General features: G+C 45.4%; 1 protein-coding gene across 1 annotated transcript in view; it reads left to right on the plus strand.

Moving 5' to 3' along the window:
- The window catches only part of IQCH (IQ motif containing H), an 83,873-nt gene that overhangs the window by 26,989 nt on the left and 36,285 nt on the right, over positions 1-20,599 (plus strand). The window contains exons 12-15 of the mRNA XM_033167649.1: positions 4,284-4,367; positions 7,756-7,931; positions 13,375-13,647; positions 17,339-17,530. Of these exons, the coding sequence (XP_033023540.1) occupies positions 4,284-4,367; positions 7,756-7,931; positions 13,375-13,647; positions 17,339-17,530 (725 nt within the window). The remainder of the gene's footprint in view (positions 1-4,283; positions 4,368-7,755; positions 7,932-13,374; positions 13,648-17,338; positions 17,531-20,599) is intronic.

Below are 20,599 nucleotides of genomic sequence, written 5' to 3' on the forward strand. Positions count from 1 at the left end.
CAGTTAAGGAGATTGGTTGCTTAAGGTTACTTTCTGATAGCTTCTTCTGTTAACACAAATGATAACTAAATAGAACTTCAGTTGTAGCATATGTCATACACTTTCATGTAGTCTTTACCTGATGTTAGATATGAATGACAGAGAAAAGCTTTTGTTTTCATACTCCGCATGTAAATTTCCCAAAAGCTCTGTCTCCGCGACCTTTCCCCTCTGCCGGGAGGTAGGACCAATTAGGATGGTCCGCCCCCACTACTTAATGGATCCAATGGGCTTCCAGAGAGTGGTGGGGGATGTTTTATCCCATGTTGATGGCCTTTCAGTTGATTCCCTGGTGACCCGCTGGAACGTGGAGTTAACCAGGGCTATTGACTGTCTGGCTCCGAAGCGCCCTCTCCGATTGCATGGAGCCCGGACAGCCCCGTGGTTTTCCCCGGAGCTGAGGGCGATGAAACAGTCGCTGAGACGGCTAGAGCGCCGGTGGCGGAAAACTCATTCTGAATCTGACCGGACACTGGCTAGAGCTCAACTTCGAGCCTACCAAGTGGCAATGGCAACGGCGAAGAGGGCCTTCTTCACCGTTTCTATTGCATCTGCAGAAAACAGCAGCAGGAGACTCTTCCAGGTGGTTCGCAGTTTAGCAGAACCACCATCGTCATCGGGGCCTGGTAGGGACCCCAAGATCTCCTGCAATGCTTTTGCAAAGTTTTTTGCAGATAAAGTCGCTCAGATTCGGAAGGAGGTAGATTCCACCGTGGGAGCAGGGCTGGGGCGGGAGAGTGCTAGAGCTCTGTCTAGTCATGTTTCATGGGATCAATTTCAATCTGTTACCTCCGAGGATGTGGACAGGCTGCTTGGACGAGTGAAACCAACCACCTGTGTCCTTGATCCTTGCCCATCCTGGCTAATAAAAGCAAGCCGGGAAGGACTGGGCGATGGGCTCCGCGGGGTGGTGAACGCTTCCCTCTGTGAGGGAGTCTTCCCATACCCGCTGAAGGAGGCGGTCATTAAACCGCTTCTTAAAAAAACATCTTTAGACCCGGCCAATATGGCCAACTATCGCCCAGTCTCAAATTTACCATTCTTGGGCAAGGTGATTGAGCGGGTGGTTGCGGAACAACTCCAGGCACGCCTGGAGGATGCGGACCATTTGGATCCCTTCCAATCGGGATTCAGGCCTCATCATGGGACTGAAACTGCCTTGGTCGCGCTGGTCGATGATCTCCGGCGGGCTAGGGACAAAGGTGAGAGCTGTTTCCTAGTTCTGCTGGATCTCTCAGCGGCCTTTGACACCATCGACCATAACATCCTTCTGGACCGGCTAGAGGGGTTGGGAGCTGGGGGCACTGTTATACAGTGGTTCCGCTCCTTCCTTCTGGGCCGTGTTCAGAAAGTGGTGATGGGGGATGAGTGTTCAGACCCCTGGGCTCTCACCTGTGGGGTGCCTCAGGGTTCCGTCCTCTCCCCCATGCTTTTTAATATCTATATGAAGCCGCTGGGAGAGATCATCAGGGGGTTTGGGCTGGGTGTTCATCAGTATGCGGATGATACCCAGCTCTACCTCTCTTTTAAATCAGAACCAGTGAAGGCGGTGAAGGTCCTGTGTGAGTGCCTGGAGGCGGTTGGAGGATGGATGGCGGCTAACAGATTGAGGTTGAATCCTGACAAGACAGAAGTACTGTTTTTGGGGGATAGGGGGCGAGTGGGTGTGGGGGACTCCCTGGTCCTGAATGGGGTAACTGTGCCCCTGAAGGACCAGGTGCGCAGCCTGGGAGTCATTTTGGACTCACAGCTGTCCATGGAGGCACAGGTTCATTCTGTGTCCAGGGCGGCTGTCTACCAGCTCCATCTGGTACGCAGGCTGAGACCCTACCTGCCCGCGGACTGTCTCGCCAGAGTGGTACATGCTCTAGTTATCTCCCGCTTGGACTACTGCAATGCGCTCTATGTGGGGCTTCCTTTGAAGGTGACCCGGAAACTGCAATTAATCCAGAATGCGGCAGCTAGACTGGTGACTGGGAGGGGCCGCCGGGACCACATAACACCGGTCCTGAGAGATCTACATTGGCTCCCAGTACGTTTCCGAGCACAATTCAAAGTGTTGGTGCTGACCTTTAAAGCCCTAAACGGCCTCGGTCCTGTATACCTGAAGGAGCGTCTCCACCCCCATCATTCAGCCCGGACACTGAGATCCAGCGCCGAGGGCCTTCTGTCGGTTCCCTCACTGCGAGAAGCAAAACTACAGGGAACCAGGCAGAGGGCCTTCTCGGTAGTGGCGCCCGCCCTGTGGAACGCCCTCCCATCAGAAGTCAAGGGAATAAACAACTACCTGACATTCAGAAAATTCCTAAAGGCAGCCCTGTTTAGGGAAGTTTTTAAACTGTGATATTTTAAATGTATTTTAATGTTTGATGGAAGCCGCCCAGAGTGGCTGGGGAGACCCAGCCAGATGGGCGGGGTACAAATAATAAATTATTATTATTATTATTATTATTACTGTTGGAAGCCTGATACTGTGCCACATAGCATTCATATATATGCTCATATAATGATTTTTTTCAGTGCTCAGGTTTCTTGAATTTTCACCCACCCACCCCACACAGATGAAGATACAGATGTGTGTCTAGAATGTCTACTGCTGCTGCTTTTCCAAAATGTCGAGCATTGAGGACAATTTTTCCATGTTGTAGCATTCCCCCCCCCCCAGGAATTTTCACCCCGTTTCTGAAGATTCTTGGTACATTAGTCATATGGAAAGGGCATTGCTTCAATCTTGTTAGCAAACCATTCAAGAACCCACATCAAGCCTGTGTTTGTTAAGCAGCACTTGCTATTGATTTCATGACAGCTCTTTCTTTAGCCAATTGATTTTGTTTTGTTTTGTTTACATTAGGACAGTTTTTAGGCAGGCTAACATTGAATTAGCTAAGTTTAAAGTTGTAAATAGAACATACAAGGCGTTATGTATAAACCATTTTGAAGGAAATCATGTCATTGGTTTGTAGTAATGGTTCTATCTTTGACAGTTTATGCATCCTATTTACTCATTTTCAGTCCTATAGCGAAGAAAAGGTTTGCCGTCCACTAAGCAATGTGCTCTAGGGAACCCCACACAAGTTTTACTTTAACAAACGGGGAGCAGAAGTCCTTAGTGGAATGGGTGAAAAGTGTTCCAGATGTCACAGCTATTATAAACTAAATATGCATTTAATGAGAGAGAGAGTGTGCGAAACTGCAAAAAAGAAAAAAAAACTTATAAAGGAAAATGTCTCAAGTTGCTGTCTCAAAAAAGAGCCTTGCTTTTATGAGTTATTTATCTTTTATATTTTTTAAATAAAAATACATATGGGTGCATTTTGTTCTGCTGAATGAATTTTATATAGATTTAACGTCACAGTCTCCTTTTAACATGGTTCTATTTGTGTGTGGTATTATCCAATAATAATGCAAATAATCTAGTTTTGTTCATTGTCTTCTGTTATGCAAAACCTTAGTTCATGGCTTGCTTTTGGAGAAGTGATAGTAAACAAGACAATTAAAAATCTTAAATTAGGAATGCTATGTTTGAACCTGGGGATGCCTCATTTCTCCTGTTTCTGATCAGTATTGCAGAGAGATGTGGATATTTTAGGCACTTAGAGATTCTTTAAAAGGCTGTAGATTAGGTTTCCACTAAAGGGGGAGGGAAATCTAGGCTCCTGCTCCGTTTAATGGAAGTATAATTTGCTGTAATTCACAGGAAAGAATTTTGACTGCCATATTTGGAAGGAATCCAAGACACATTTTTTCACATTTCAGTTGGATTCAAAGCCCAGTGCAAGTGTGTGATTTTGAGTGTGCACAGTAATGTTTTCCATACTTTCTTATTTATTACTTGGATTGTGTAGCTTCATCATTGTGGTCTTGAAGTCTTTTTAGGCAAAAAATGTCTTATTTGAAGACTTTTCTGATGATTGCAGTACATAGTTGGACAACTTTTGTACCAAATATCAACTTCATATGTGGACAGACTTTGATATGAGCAGTGAAGCTGCTATGAAACCTTGACATCATAATTCTGCCTTTTCCTAAGAGAGACAAAGAACACAGCCATCCAAGTGTACAATCCTAGGTTTAAATTTGGGGCTGTAGCCAACTAAGTTTTATGCAGAGTAGGCCAGTTGAAATTAATGGACCCAAGTTAGGCATAATTTCAATGGATCTACTCTGAGTATGACTAGCATTGGATACACCCCCATGTGTGGAGATCATTGCAAGTGCAGATAATGTGTTGTGGCTTCTTTCAGGGTATGCACATTCTGTTCGAGAGGCGACTCCTGATTTCACTATTTATCAGGGGACACAGTTTGGAAGACTCTGTGAAATACGAGGTACGGACACACTCCTATTTGTCATACATCCTTCATGTTTCCCAAAGGAAAAAAGACCCATTTCAGTGAATAGTATTTTCAAGCCAATGCAAGCAACCATGCAAGCAATGGTTTCTCCTGGTGCCCAATCAATGATGTTTCAGTTACTGAAGGATGTCTGCTAGCTTTTGCCCATTTCCTTACACTGTCCTCTGAACACATCCCATTTCCGGCAATTCTGAGGAGCAGAGTGGTATTTGTGGCTCGCAACCAGCTCACGTGTCAGATTTCGTTTTACTATTGGATTACTTCCTATAGTAAACATAAGGTTGCCCCTGGAGGGGCAGGGAGCAGCAGTGGCTGTACTCCATCTAATTTTGTATTGTGTCATGCCCCCAATGTTGTGTTATATACCATGCCCCATGGCAGCTGTTTTGTGACTGATGCCCCTAGCACTCAAAATCCAAAATATGCCCCCGGTCCAAAAAAGATTGGCAATTTGTGCCTTTGCTGTGTATAGGTTGGATTACTACTATGTAAATAGAACTGCATCTGAGGAATCTTTAGGTGCTTAAGTTGGTCCCGAAAGCCGTCACCTAGCAATGGGATCCTGCAATTTGCTTCCAGACACAATTCAAAGCATTACCCTTTGGCGTATTACCCCTCTCCCATATCATCATGCATGTTCCCTAAGATAAGAAGGAGTGTCTCTTCTAGGGTTATTGACTATGCCCAGACCTTGAAACTCATAAAGTGTGGTTAGCTCCATTCCTTGATATTTTTTGCGAGTCATTCAATACTTTTTTATTCTGGCAGACTTTTGTTGTATGTGGCAGATAATTATTTGTATGTGTTAGTTTTAATTGCTGATCTTGTTGCTTTTTTATTGTTTTATAAAATTGTAATTTTCAAATGTTCTCAGTGGTGGTTGTACACCAGAAGGGTGGGGTAGAAATGTTTTAATAAATACATTTTCCAAAAAGTCAAATGTGGGTGCTCGGCATTATGCGGAATTGGAGCTATAAATAATTTCACAACAAGGTTTTCCTTTGAAGGGTTGCAAGGAGGTGATCCTTTATTTAAAGTATTCAAAAGGAAATATTGTAAATGAATAGGAGACAACAAGGGACATGAACTGAACTGGGGAGGGTCCCCTGTGTGGCAGCCCTTCCTTAAGCAAAGGAACAAAGAATATTAATTTGTCAATGGGCAACTTTTCTGGCTCCCCAGAATGACACACTTTACATGATTCATTTATATTTCAGCATCATTATTATTTCATAAATGCCATTTAGCGAATTTTGCACAAAAATGTATTAGTTCTGAAAATTTACAGGAGTCTAAAATAATCACTTAATTGCCTTTATATATTATGAAGGCACTAATGTTGTTTTGTCCTCAGTGCGGTTCTTTTATGTGGTAGTGTTTATTTTAGGAAAGATTTGTTACTTCTGAATGAATGGAAAGTTGCAGGCACCATGTCACACTACCACTTGGAAGGCTTGCGGCTCCTTCTATTAAAAACCTCCTTCCCCCTTTTAGTTTATTGCATCTGTCTCCCACCTTTCCCCAAGGAGCTTCCTGGGAGATATTAAAAGACTACTTTCTCGAATTCCCACTTGGGTTACATGTGTATTTGGGCTGTCCCTCCAAAATGGATCTGCACCTGGGCAAAGGATAGGTTCAAATCAGCAACACAGGAGTCCACAGCATGCAGGAAATATCAGGATGTGAAATGGAGACTGGAGTAATTAGGGAGAGGGAATGTGATTATTTCAGTTATATGTACTTGGGACTTACGCTACAGTAGGCTATGGAGACCCTTGGATTTTGCCAAAAGCTTCACAGAAAACATTTTGAGGAGGATTTAAAGAAAGTGAGAAGTAACATCACCAAGGCATATTAGGAAGCATTTCCCAATATCCATGGCAGCAGGAGAGGAAGGGTGGGGTCATTCCTGGATGCAGGTGGGATTTAGAGACCTATGAGAGCAGAGAGAAGGGAAGGCTGTGAACACTATTCTAAGCCATGCACTTAAGACTGGTGGTTCAGCAAGTGGTGACAGCAGTGGGAAACAAATTAAAAAATGAAGGCAAAGAAGGCAGCATTTCTAGCACACAGTAGCTAGATTGGAGGAGTGTTTTGTGACTCACCTCTGGGAAAGATTTTATTGGCTTCTCCATGAGTGGAGAGAACACGAAAACTCAGGAGGCAAATTGGGGAAGATGTTTTTTGGTCAGTCATTTGCCTCCCTCTCCCAACAGGGTGATACCTTTTCAATGTCAAAGTGTGTAAAGAGACTAACTAATTATTCACACATTTCCATTGTGAAATCTAGTTTGGCTTTAACATCATACAGCAGGAACATAAGAAGAGACCTGCTGGATCAGGCCAAATATCCCTCTAGGTCAGCCTTTCTCAACCTTGGGTCCCCCAGATGTTTTGGCCTACAACTTCCATCATCCCTAGGTAGCAGGACCAGTGGTCAGGGATGATGGGAGTTGTAGGCCAAAAACATCTGGGGACCCAAGGTTGAGAAAGGCTCCTCTAGGCCATATAGATGTCCATGGGAAGCTTGCAAACAGAACCTGATAGCAAAAGCATTCTCCCTATTTGTGGTTCCCAGCATCTGGTATTCAGAGACCTACCTCTGACAATGGAAGTAGACAGCATAGCCATCCTAGTGAGTAGTCACTGATAGCCTTATCCTCCATGAATTTGTCTAATCCCTTTTTAACGTCAGGTGTGTCTCCCTGGGGAGAGCATTCCCCTGTCAGGGAACCACCACTGAAAAGGCTGTTCTTGTGTTGCCACCTGCTCACCTCCCTCAGAAGGGGCACACAAAAAAGAGCCTCAGATGATGACTGGAAGGTCTAAGTAGGTTCATATGGGGAGTGGCAGTCCCTAAAGTACTGTGTCTTAAACACCATGTTGTGTTGTACATTTGACCAAACACACTTCAAGACTTCCTTGTTACAAGATTGGGAGTTTCTTCCACCATTGGTCTGGGCAGTGTATGAAACTGCTTCTTCTTCAACCTTCTCAAAGCTATAAGCTGAATCTACCTTGGTTTTTAATAGCAGATGTTTTCAAAGCCACGCACAACTCCCATCCATATTAAAACATGTCATTCAGCTAAGTCTCCCTTGCAACACTTCTGAACTTCTAGCCAACAATCCCACACTTTGTGTTTTGTGGACTTGGTTCTGAAAACTGGCTGGTTTGTTCTACTTTCTTCAGAGAGAGAGAAAAAGAGAGGTTTGGAGCAGAGGTGTGTGTGTACACATGTGCAAAGATAAAGATATTTGTAAAATAAATAAAGTGGTTATGAAAAGTAATACCCGCAAGCAAAGTTACCTTTCTACCAATAATTAACAGTGAGTCTCCTGTTCATTTGTTTGTCTTTAAGATCCTAATGTGGACGTCATCTACATTTGCCCCTTCCCACTGAGCGATGAGATGCTGCACTATTACAATACATTTTTGGGTCTGCAGCCAGCTGTTATATCTGGAAGCCCTAAGGACATTGGTGACCTGCAGGACAGGTTCAAAATCCTCACCCCTGAAGCCATAAAGAGCTTCCCTGTGAGTTTGTGTCTTCTAATTACTACAGCTGGGGGGAATGCCGTAAAATTAAATTGGAAATTTTATAACTTGCAACGCTCTGGTAGCCGTCAGTGAAATATTATTGCAAGTTTTAAGAGCTTCACAGATTAAGTGACTAGTTAAGACTGTTGGAAATATCCTGGTTTAGCTTTGCAGGCTGAAAGTTGAGCTGAGCTCAGCCCTTCTCCACTGGTCCCTGCCCAACGCTTGGCCTCATCTAGATCTCTGAACTTAAAGAGATTTATAATGCAATGGAAAACTAAGTACTCAAAATGCCTTCTGCTGCTCAGAGCTTCCTTCTCTGCAGCTGCGCAGACAGTGGGTCCCCTCCCTCCCTTCTCTCTAGCTTTTTATTGTGGCAAAATCCAATTTAAGACTCTCTTTTTTCCCCTTGGATCGTTTAATGGCTTTAATTGAGGGGTGTTGGATATCTTGGTTGTTTTGAACCTATCTAGTTGGTTTTAATTCTCTAGAATTCACTCTGAAAGGAAACTGACACCCCCACCCCATTCTTCTGCCCCTCCAACTACTGTACCCTTGCATTGTTGAAGAGCTTTTGATAATGCTGCAATGCAGTAAAGCTCATTTATGGTAGGGTGTGTTTGGATGCTCCTTGGATCATTTTGAACTCACCAAGCCTCAGCTGTGAGTTGGTGATCTTGGCTATACAGTGGTGCCTCGCAAGACGAAATTAATTCGTTCCGCAAGACTCTTCGTCTTGCGGAAATTTCGTCTTGCGAGGCACCTTTTCCCATAGGAACGCATTAAAATTTAATTAATGCGTTCCTATGGGAAAAAAAGTCCGGGGGCCCCTCCCGACCGGCACCGGAGCCAAGCCAAGCCGCGTTTTAAGACTGCAGTGAGCGAACAGCAGCGCTGCTGTTCGCTCGCTTCAGTCTTAAAACACGGCGCCGCGGCTCCGGGAGGGAGGGAGAGGGCCGTGGGATGATGCCCGACATCGGGCATGATGCCACGGCCCCCTCCCGACCGGCACCGGAGCTCCGCGCCGCCGAGTTTTAAGACTGCAACGATCGTTGCAGTCTTAAAACGCAGCGGCGGGGCTCCGGGAAGGAGGGAGAGGGCCGTGGGATGATGCCCGACATTGGGCACGATCCCACGGCCCCCTCCCGACCGGCACCGGAGCTCCGCGGTGCTGTGTTTTAAGACTGCAGCGATTGCTGCAGTCTTAAAACGCAGCTCCGCGGCTCCGGGAGGGAGGGAGGGGGCCGTGGCATCATGCCCGACATCGGGCATGATGCCACGGCCCCCTCCCAACCGGCACCGGAGCTCCGCGGTGCTGTGTTTTAAGACTGCAGCAATCGCTGCAGTCTTAAAACGCAGCTCCGCGGCTCCGGGAGGGAGGGAGAGGGCCGTGGGATGATGCCCGACATCGGGCATGATGCCACGGCCCCCTCCCGACCGGCACCGGAGCTCCGCGCCGCCGAGTTTTAAGACTGCAACGATCGTTGCAGTCTTAAAACGCAGCGGCGGGGCTCCGGGAAGGAGGGAGAGGGCCGTGGGATGATGCCCGACATTGGGCACGATCCCACGGCCCCCTCCCGACCGGCACCGGAGCTCCGCGGTGCTGTGTTTTAAGACTGCAGCGATTGCTGCAGTCTTAAAACGCAGCTCCGCGGCTCCGGGAGGGAGGGAGGGGGCCGTGGCATCATGCCCGACATCGGGCATGATGCCACGGCCCCCTCCCGACCGGCACCGGAGCTCCGCGGTGCTGTGTTTTAAGACTGCAGCGATCGCTGCAGTCTTAAAACGCAGCTCCGCGGCTCCGGGAGGGAGGGAGGGGGCCGTGGCATCATGCCCGACATCGGGCATGATGCCACGGCCCCCTCCCAACCGGCACCGGAGCTCCGCGGTGCTGTGTTTTAAGACTGCAGCGATCGCTGCAGTCTTAAAACGCAGCTCCGCGGCTCCGGGAGGGAGGGAGAGGGCCATGGGATGATGCCCGACATCGGGCATGATGCCACGGCCCCCTCCCGACCGGCAGCGGAGCTTACCTTTTCGCTGCGGTCGGGAGGGATGTTGTCCGCGTCTGCCCTTTTGGATCGACTGCGCATGCACAGTCGATCCAAAATGGCGGACGCGGACATCACCCCTCCCGACCAGAGCGAAAAGGTAAGCCAGCTTACAGTGGTACCTCGCCAGACGAATTCGTCTTGCGAAAAACAGGCATAGACGAATTCGTCTTGCGAGTCAACTAAAAACTCGCAAAACCCTTTCGTTTTGCGAGTTTTTCGTCTAGCGAGGCATTCGTCTTGCGGGGTACCACTGTATCATCAGCTACAGTTATCTGTCCCTTCCCCATTTTGTTTGTTTGTTTTTAATATTAAAAAACCCTTTCACTGCAAGATCACTGCTGCTGGGTAATTATTTGTACTATAAAACTATGATGCCGCACCATACGAGAACAGTAATCGCAACATGCAAATTTGTTGGCTCTTAAATTTTGACTTATTATAAACATATTCTTTCAGTTCAGCCAATCCATGCTTTTCATACAGTTAAGTCACCCCTTAGTTCAGTCCAAACAGCCTCCAGCTTATCAGCCTCAGTCTCGCAAACCATTTCGGTGCACAGTAACCTTAAGGATGTTACTGACACCAGTGGGCTTCTCACCATTATAAAAGTAGACAAAGGGTGTATGTTCACATGTATATATATTTGGAGGACAAAGGGTGAATGTTGAATACCTTGCACAAGCAGGACGTGGATTCTTTGTAATACAGGCACAGTCCATTGTACTGAAGTTTTAATTGCATATTTCAATCGGGTGTACTTAAGGGTGAGAATTGTGGAGGTGGGCAGCAGTCTTCAGCTCCATATATGGAAATACATCATTAGCAGTTAATCTGCTGCACAGAGGCCCACAAAGTAAGAGGTTTGAAAAGCAGATAGACCCAGATTTCTTTGAAGCTGGGGGTGGGGGAGTGGAATCCATAAAACCTAGCAGCTAGTTCTGCATGCCTGAAAGGGCTTTGGGCATGGATTTCTCAGACAACAGCCCCTAATGCCACAGGGCATTGCACTTTGGGAAGTTTGGAAACTTTCAAAGGTGCTTTTTGATATGAGGGTTGCTGTTCTAAAGAAAAATGTAAAACAACAACGCAGAAGGTCACCCACTCAGATAAGCAGACTTAGGTCATGCATGACTGTGGCCATGACAGTGGGGATGTTTAGACCAGGGGTCGGCAAGGTTTAACTCACCTGCGCCAGTTCACTCCAGGGGAGATCCCTCTATGGGCCAGATAGTGCACACCCGCGATTTCCAGCATCTGTGCAGACGCAGTTTCCTGCGCCGCGGAAGCGAGCCCCCGCACTGCGCTGCACCGGTTTAGCACAGCATGTGGTGACTTGCCGAGCAGGCGGCTCGGTTCAGGGGCGGCTCGTGGGCTAGTTAAATAACCCCCGTGGGCTGCTTGTGGCCCATGGGCCTTAGGTTGCTGACCCCTGGTTTAGACTTTATAACATTAAGCTCTTCCCACTGCAGTTCTAAGGTTTAAATGGGTAGGAGTCGGAGATGAGTTTGTGCACAACTTCCATTCATTCCTTCTAAACTCTGAGGGCTGGCCACTCCTCTGAGGAATACCACATGGCCATGGCCATTGCATGCACACACACATGCAGATAGGCGGGCAGACACACTCACACTCACGCACATTCAGGCAGCTGGCAGACACACACACACACACATACTCAGCTGGCAGTTGGGAGAGGCAGCATACAGATAGGCAGACACACACATGCTTAGCAGACCAGTGGGGGAAAGCAGGGAGGAAGATGTATACACATGCCTTAATGCAGACAGGTGGATAGCAGACTTTCCAGCATTTTTGCTCCCCATGGCAGCCCTGAGGAAGGAGGCTCTTCTCCTGCCCTAACACTATAACGTGTGGGGATGGTGACAGCAAATCAATTCAAGGGTCTTTCTGTGTTGCAAAGGAGCCTCTTCTCTATCAAGTGCAGTGTTGTTGCAAGGTCTTAGGGGTTCTGAAAAAGAAAGTTTGTGTCTTGTTCTCTGAGCTCTAAGACACACCAATGGGAGAAAGGGTGCCCCTTTGCAGGGCAAATAGAGGCAAAGGTGCCCATTTTTTGGAGAACTGATAGGGCCCCTACAGTACCACATCAGGAACACGATAGCACCACAGTGGGGGACAACGCCAAACTTTGAAATAATTTTTTTATTCCAAATTATGGGGAACATAGCCAACAAAAAAGTATTGGCATGGTGGATCTGGGCTACAGGTTACCCACCCCTGTTCTAAAGGGAAGTTTTAGAAGAGATGAATCTCTTCTGTGGACAGTGGGATTCCTATATGCTAGATTCAGAGATCCAAGTTTTTAAAATCTAGTAAAGTCTTAGGGCTATCCTCACATTATGTAGAGACAATCCACGCTTGCCAATTCAGCTCACCATTAAGAGGAAGCTGCAGCTCAGCACCGTTCCCTAATAAATATGGTGGCACATGCAGGTATCCACCCCCCCCCCACTTGCAAGCGATTGACTCACATGCTTCTATGTATACGCATGGCGCCGGAAAATAAGTAATGCAATACTGACATGAAATGGCAGGAGAGAGCTGGGAGCTGCACTACCCCTCTCAACAGCTGTTGGGTGGGAAGCTATATTGTAGTGGGCTCCCCTCTAACACATTTCTGTGCAGGGGCCCAGAATGTAAACCCCCCACCCCGGCATAAGTGGGGAGTTGCCTGTATTTGCAAGCACAATATTTGTGATCTTCACATGTCACGTTTCTTACATATACAGCTAAAACTGTAACGTGCAAAGCAGCCGTGACTTGTATCTTCCAATGTGTTTCTAAGTACCGGTAGTTGTCCTTCTGTATTTGACCAGGATTATAATTACAATAAGGACTTTGTGTGGCTGATGAAGAGGTGTTCATCCCACAGAATGGCATGTGATCTGCAAAGGTGTTTTGTAACTTGAGAGTGTTATGTTCTGAAAGAACCGTTTAAGATGCTGCTCCTCATAAAGTGAAATATTGCCCAGCTGTGGGAGTGGGCCTTCTTCATTTTTTTGTATTGATTTCTCCCCCTTGACGCGGTAGAGTCAACCCGTGCCAGAAGTGTTGAGATGAATCACCGTTATCCAAAGGCCGCAAGCCTCTCTTCCAAGTGACAGAAGGAGAATTCCGTGTGGATCAAATAAATACAGATGTGTAGTAATTAGTTCTATTCCCAGCGAGCCCATTTCCGACACACTAAAGATGTGAGCGATTATGGAGCCTCACCCCAACAGCTTTTATCAATTTAAACTGCTACGCTACAGGATAGGTCATAACCCAGCCTGCTATTAATAATGTATTTATTGCACTCAACATTATAAATTAGCTCCGTGGAAGAAAGCGAAGGAGCACCTCTTAACGAGACTAATGTGATCTTCATACAGAACCGCCCCATGTCCCTGGCTACCTTCTTGAAGTATAGCCCCAAGACCATCAAAAGGATCAAGAAGCTGATCCAGGGCACATACGCCTACATTGTCGGAGGGCTTCTAAGCCAAGATGACCTGGCAGTGGCTGATGAGCTGGATGTGCCCATTTTAGGTCCCACCCCGGAAGTAGCTCAGCTCTACAGTTCCAAGTCAGGAAGCAAAAGGGTGTTTGCAGCTGCTTGTGTGCCGGTACCCCCAGGGCATTATGACATCTACAGCAGGCAGCAGGTAAGAATGGTGGCAGTTTTGGTGACTGAGAGAACCTGGCCATTCAAACATCTGGTTGTCCCCAGTCAAATCTTACTTTGAAGGTGAAGTCTTCACTCACACCAGGGATCATAAGGACTGAGACCTGGAAACTGTTTTCAGTGCCAGGGACCAGCCCTAGGATCTATGAGTGGGATACTAATGTCTTTGCCAGTGAGCTTTATTATTATTTTATTCCATTATCTTACCTTACCTTACCCTTTCCTATCCTATCCATTTATATCCCACCTTTCCTCCAAGGAGTTCAGGCCAGGGTAGCATAAATGGTTCTCCTCCTCCTTATTTTATTCTCACAACAGCCATGTGACGTAGGTTATCAATTTATTTATTTATTTATTTATTTATTTATTTGTTGCCTGCCCTTCACTGTAAGATTACGCTGAGAGACCTATGGTCACCCAATGTACTTCATGACTGAGTGGAGGTTTGAACCCCTGGTCTCGTAGATCCTAGTCTGACACTTTAGTCACTGCACCACATTGCCTTCTTATGGCTGAATGAAGATTTGAACTCTGGTCTTGCTGGCCCACATCCAGCCATTGATACATCACAACCCTTGAACCTCTCGCACGACTTCAGTGAGACCAGTCTGGTTTGTGAATTAGAGCCTGGCACCTTTTCATTCCTGAACACATTTATTTGGAAGTCAGTTATTTTGAAATTCACGGGACGTTCTTTCAAGTGTCTGTGCTTAGGATTGGGGTGGTTGTTGCCAATTGCTAGTGTTTGCATTAGAATCATTCTGCACAGCAGCTCTCAGTAAATTTCCTGAACTGTGCCCCAGCTCATACATATGAATAGGGTTGTGCTAACCAATTAAAACATAAGTGCCTGAGGGCAGCTCCACGTAACTAACCAGATGTTCGAGGCAATTGCATGTGCAATTGCTCAACCTGCATGCGGGGAAGCTGCTTCAACCGAAACTGCTTCCACCATGCGGCTGCCTCTATATGGTACCATTTTGATCAGTTTCCACAACATAGTTTGCATTTGAGAACTGGGCCTCCAAAGAAAAGGTGCAGCCACTAAGAAGGCTTGCTCGCTCGCAGCCGCCATGTATTGAACCTCCTTCCCATTTTCTAGGGGAGAATTTCCCAGATGCCATGGCCAGGCTGGGCCGTGTGCAGCAATAGCTGAATCCAGTCATGCTCTGATTCAGGCTCAAACTGAAAGCAGGAGCCTGAAGTGCAGCAGAGAGCTTATGGTCTGTTGAACAGGCAACACTAGATGAAAAGGATCTGAGCATTTTATGCCAGCCGCCAGGCATACTCCTGCCTGTCAGTCTTGGAGATCAATGTTGCATATTCATCTTCTGTTTATAATTTGATGCATGTAAAGTATCCCTGGACTAAAAGATTTTCCAGTTTTTGCATTGGTGGTGACAAGATTATTGGGTCAGGTCAGGTCTATGGCCCTATCTAGCAGTCAAAGGCAAGACAATGTCTTGGGATGTAGGAATACTTGTGGTGACAAGATTATTGGGTCAGGTCAGGTCTATGGCCCTATCTAGCATTCAAAGGCAAGACAATGTCTTGGGATGTAGGAATACCCCCAGAATCCACCTGAGTTCACACCAATTAGCAAAGCCAGGCTAAAGACAATGAGAACTCGGTAAATGCATTCTGATGGAGCATATGAGTTTTCTGGGGCATCAACCATGATTGCTAAAGAAGAAGTGTGCATGCACACAAAAGCTCATACCAATAACAAATTTAGTTGGTCTCTAAGGTGCTACTGGAATGAATTTTTTATGGTAAATAATTGCAAGCGCACCATGCATCAGGGATGGAGAACTTGTGGCCCTCCAGCTGTTGATGAACTACAGCTCGTGCCAGCCTGGCCAGTGGTCAGGAATGATGGGAGCTGTAGTCCAACAACCTCTGGTGATCACAGGCTTTCCATCCCTGTTATGCATGAATGCAAATTGCACTACCAAATTACTTGACAAACATGGATCAAATTGCCATTGTTCTTTAATGTGGGGCCAGTTCACGGTGGCTTCCAAGTCTTGAAACACTCAGGAGTATCAGTAGCTATGAAAATTTATTTCATTACTCACTCCTAATTTGGTTCATGTAAACGTTCCCTGGACAGTTCTGAACCGATTATATAACACAGAAAGCTCCTTGGAAACAAGAACCCTGCCTCTTTGTGTTGCAATTTGAAAATTGCACCCTGTTTTATATCTTCCAAGGGCAAGAATCAATAGTCCTTTGCTTGTCATTGATATGAATCATAATGATTTTGGGGAGGTTGTGATTACTCTTTGATTTATGAATGCTGCTGGTTTTCAGAAGAGTCATTTTAAACAATGGCTTGTAAATAACGAAAGATAACCAAATCTATTGCATATTCCAGACGGCAGATAAAGCACATCACCAGTGCTCAGAATGAGGCAACAATACCTTTTCTGTACTAAATGTTTCCTTCATCTTAGTGCTGACTTAAGGTATCTGAGATACATATCAAATCTATTTGGTATACACTAAATACACACACACACACACACACACACACACACACACACAATCTAAGGAAACATATAGATGTGAAAAGCAGGACTGATCTGCCCAGAGAGGAGGATGTGTAGGATCAGGTTGGGGTAGAATGACAGGGCAATAAACAAGGCAGAGCCGAGGATGAGCAACCAAGACAGGAAATGAAGCTGGAATTGCCTTGTCAAAACTTAGAGGGACAAGTGCTCAAAGAGGTTGCATTTGCACCCTCATTGGGTGGGACATTGATGGCAGGTGGGTACAATTCGTACCAGAATTGTAAGAATTCAGTTTGCTTACAGAGAAAACACCTGCACACTGACCATTTCATGGGGCCAGAGATTCTCAACAGAGTGGCTGCATCCCTTAACCATGCGCTAAATGCAGAAGCAGATGGCAGAAGGTCAACTTGTAGCCAAAGTGAACCACAACATTACAAATCTCACAGGCTTAGACTTGCCCCAAGTGTTGGCTTTAATATTGCTTCTCTATAAATGGTACCCTCCAAACCATCGTACATATTAGCTCCCCTTTCAATTTGTTTCAGATTGTTTTTGTTACAGCAGGAAATATTGATGCGAGGCGTTAAATAATCAAAGGAAGATGACAATAATTTAAGGCACAGTTCAATTTTCACTTAAAGATACCTCATAACTCTTTCCGTTGGTGCAATCTTTACAATACTATCGATCCATTTCATTTCTGTAGGGGAGTCGTCAACAGAAAACCCATTTATTGGGCTTTCAAAAGCAACAAATAACGGGACACAGAGCAAACAAATAATAATTCCATTTGTGATTGAAGTTCAAATAATAAAAAGTGCTTTGGAATGGCTGTTGTAACAAATACTTCCTGAGCCATTCTATTCTGCAGTTACAGTCAAACCCACCAACAATGAAGCCTCAAGATAGAAAAGGGTATTTTTAGAACCATCTAGTTTAAAAAAGGATAAATAATATAAAGCTCAAGTACAGTCTTTGTTGTCATAACACAAATACAGTGCTTTGTGTGCTTTTCCTCCCCGCTCAAACTGTCCCTGTAGTCTCACCTGCGTCTTAAACATCTGTAAGAAAATGAGGCAATCAGTTTCAGGTGGAGAGTGGCTAAGATGACATCCATTTGTATTTAAGTGAAAACCTTGTGTGTGTTTTTCCTAGATGATTGAAGTCATCAGTCAGCTGATAATTGACTACCCAGACGTGAAACGCTGGGTGTTCAAAGTGGACAGCGACTTTGGGGGAAATGGCACAGCATTCTGTGACATCTCTGAGAACCTCAAATGCTACCCCTGGCTTCAGAGGGAGATTCAGAGATATGGCCCTGATATCTGGAAGTTGCAGTGGGCACATGTAAGTCCATCAGTCATTTTCAGGTGTCTTTTATTTTTGAACTTTATCCAGTGCCTCCTGGAGTTCATATTTTATGTGCAATAGGAGAAGCTCAGCTACTTTGAAGGTGTCAACATAGCCTCAGAAGGTAGAGGTACCTGGCACATTGCAGGTCTTAGGGGTTCCAAGGGGAGAGAGGCACCTAAACTGTCCTGTATAAAATAGGGAACACTTGTTAAAAAATCGTTGCCAGTTAATTTGGGGGTATAGTTGCTTAGGACTTTAAAGGTAAAAGCTGGCATTGACAAGTTACTTATTATCTTAGTAAAATCTTCACTGGGGTCATTTCAGTGCAGTATGTATTGTACATGCCATTGGGACAGGATGGAGGAGAAATCTACATGAGTAAGACCAATCATTATTCATTTTATCAAAGACACCCATGATTTACCTTTCTTCCAATCTGTACTCTTAACTGAAGCACCTTAACCCATTTTATATTCTCAAAAGCATCCCATTCTAGCCATGAACCACAGTGTGCAGTCGCTGCAATAATTTCACATTTTCTTTGGATTAGTGGCTGTTGCTACACTCCAGATTGTCTCTGCGAAGCACATTTTCATTAGGCTTACCCCACCTTGTGTATATCTGGGGTGTTGCAGTGGTTTTCATACTCTTGGCTTCTTGAAACTAATCAGGCTTTAGAAGTTCTTTCTGATCTGCTCTTTCTTCTTGCCAAGCATATTCCCACATAAAACCACAAGAACATAACAGGAGTTTGCTGGGTCAGCCCAGTGACCCATCTATTCCAGCACCCTGTTCTCATGGTGGCAAGCCAAAACTCTCCCTTCATGCCATTTTTTATTTAGTCTGGGTGCGCTCCTGGATCCAACACTGCTACTGGAGGCTCAAGTAGTCTCTGTGACAAGGAGTGCCTGTTTCCAGCTGTGGCTGGTTCAACAACTATGATTTCCTCTTGGACAGAGATGACTTGGCCACTGAGCTCCATGCTTTGATAACTTCTAGATTGGATTATTGCAATACACTTGCCATGGGGCTGCCATTGAGGATGATTCAGAAGCTTCAACATGTGCAAAATTCAGCAGCCAGATTACTGGCCAGGGTTCCATTTAGAGCTCATGTAATTCCTATTTTGAAACAGCTACACTGGTTGCTAATTTAAGGGGCTCACATTGGTGTTTACAGCCATGAACAACTTAGGCTCCAAATATCTGAAAGACCACCGCCTTCACTTCTTATGCTTTCAGGTGTTGAGATCAACAGAGAGGGCCCTCTTGACCGTTCCATTGCCCTCAGAAGTTTGGGGAATGGTAGCCTGGGAGAGAGGGCCTTCTCTGTGGCAGTCCCTACATTGTAGAACTCTGTTCTCACATGGTGTGTCTAATGTTTTCACCACATAGTTCTGTAGTATGCCGAAGACAATACCTCTTTACCCTAGTCTTTGACAGTTAAGATTTTTTTTGTATTTCTTCTGTTTGGGTTAATCAACCTGATGATCCTTTTGCTTCAAATTATTTGTGTTTTTTAAATAATTGTATACAAACTGTTTAGCTTCCTTTATTTACTTTTCTTTTTAATTGTATTGCTGCAACCCAGCTTGGGACTTTCTGGTGAAGGGCAGGTGAGAAATCTTACATGTTGGTGTAATGAATTGCTTTGCTGAAAACGTATAGCCCCAAACTGAGAAGTCTCTAAACTAAAATCATCCAGTTAAATTCCATTTAGAAACAGAGATGAAACAAAGTTTAAATAACTTGTTTCACCTTGATCTACAGGTCTCTGTGTATGATCAGATGCACTCACAGATCTTTTTACAGGCTGTATAGGGTACCCCATTCATTTCAATGGGGCAATAATTGGCATCTTAGACTTCCCATTTGCTTCCACCTTTAGAATGAACGAGGGGTTGTTATAGGCAGGGTTATTGGCTTGCAAAACCAAGCTTCCATGCTCATAATCTATTGGGTTGTGGTGCCAGACAGGTGATTGAGTTGCTGCAACTATGATGTAATGCACTTGAGAGCATGCACAGAACAGGAGGTGAGAGGGTGCCAAATAAATACTTAGGGCACCAAATTTTGTTCTCGCTCAGGGCACCATAGTTACCCCTGCTGCTGGATCAGGCTACTAGCCCATCTAGGTTCTAAGAGTAGCGACGTGGATGTCTGCAAGCAGGACTTGAGTGCAACAGTGTTATCCCTTCCTGTAGTTTCCAAAACTAGTATTCAGAAGCATACTGGTTGCAACCTACTCATTTTGGCACTATACCCCATTGTGAAGACCCTCCACACATCCCTTTTTATTGTGCATTTATTATGATTTGTACTACGATGATGGTTTCAGAGCAATTATGCACAATCTTCAATAATGTTCGTATCATCAAAAGTTTCAACGTGGTCATACTGCTTCATTTCCAAGCAGTGTTGGTCTCCCGCTGAAATCCTGTAACCTTTTTCTACCACAGTTTGTGTTTTTGGGGGGTGGGGTGGGTGGTGTTGTCCCACTTGTGTTGCTAGAGTGCTGCCATCAGCAACAAATAACGCGGTAGCATTGGGGAAGCACCGTGGAGCAACTAATAAAGCTGAATGGTGTGTAGATGATCTAGTACAAACACACCACAAATGCACTATTGTTGCACATCAGTGCTGTGTTGCAGGATATGCCCACACAAACAATAACAGTCCAGAGTGGGCCTGAGTGCCCTGTTATGCTGCGTTTGACCCATTGGTGTTCTTCCCATTAAAGTGTCACAGTACACATATAATAGGGAGAAAGACTGCAAGCAATTTGATCAAACTCCTTGAGAGCATCTCCCTTCCCTGTTCCAAATAATATATCGTCATTTCTCACCTTTTAGATCTCAGCCCTGGCTTTTCAACAGCACCAGTCTTTCATATTTAGAAACGAATTGCGGTCTCCATTGAATGTTTCCACTGAGTGCAGAGGATTAGAATCCTCCTTTGTTACTGAATGCTCTTGTAATGCTCCTGCATTTAGCCATCAAAGCATTAGTTTATGAGCACAGGCATGCTTTAATGTCCTATTACAGTATGGAGACCTGCTTTCGAT

The sequence above is a fragment of the Lacerta agilis genome, chromosome 13 (assembly GCF_009819535.1).
Source record: "Lacerta agilis isolate rLacAgi1 chromosome 13, rLacAgi1.pri, whole genome shotgun sequence".
Lineage (NCBI taxonomy): Eukaryota > Metazoa > Chordata > Lepidosauria > Squamata > Lacertidae > Lacerta > Lacerta agilis.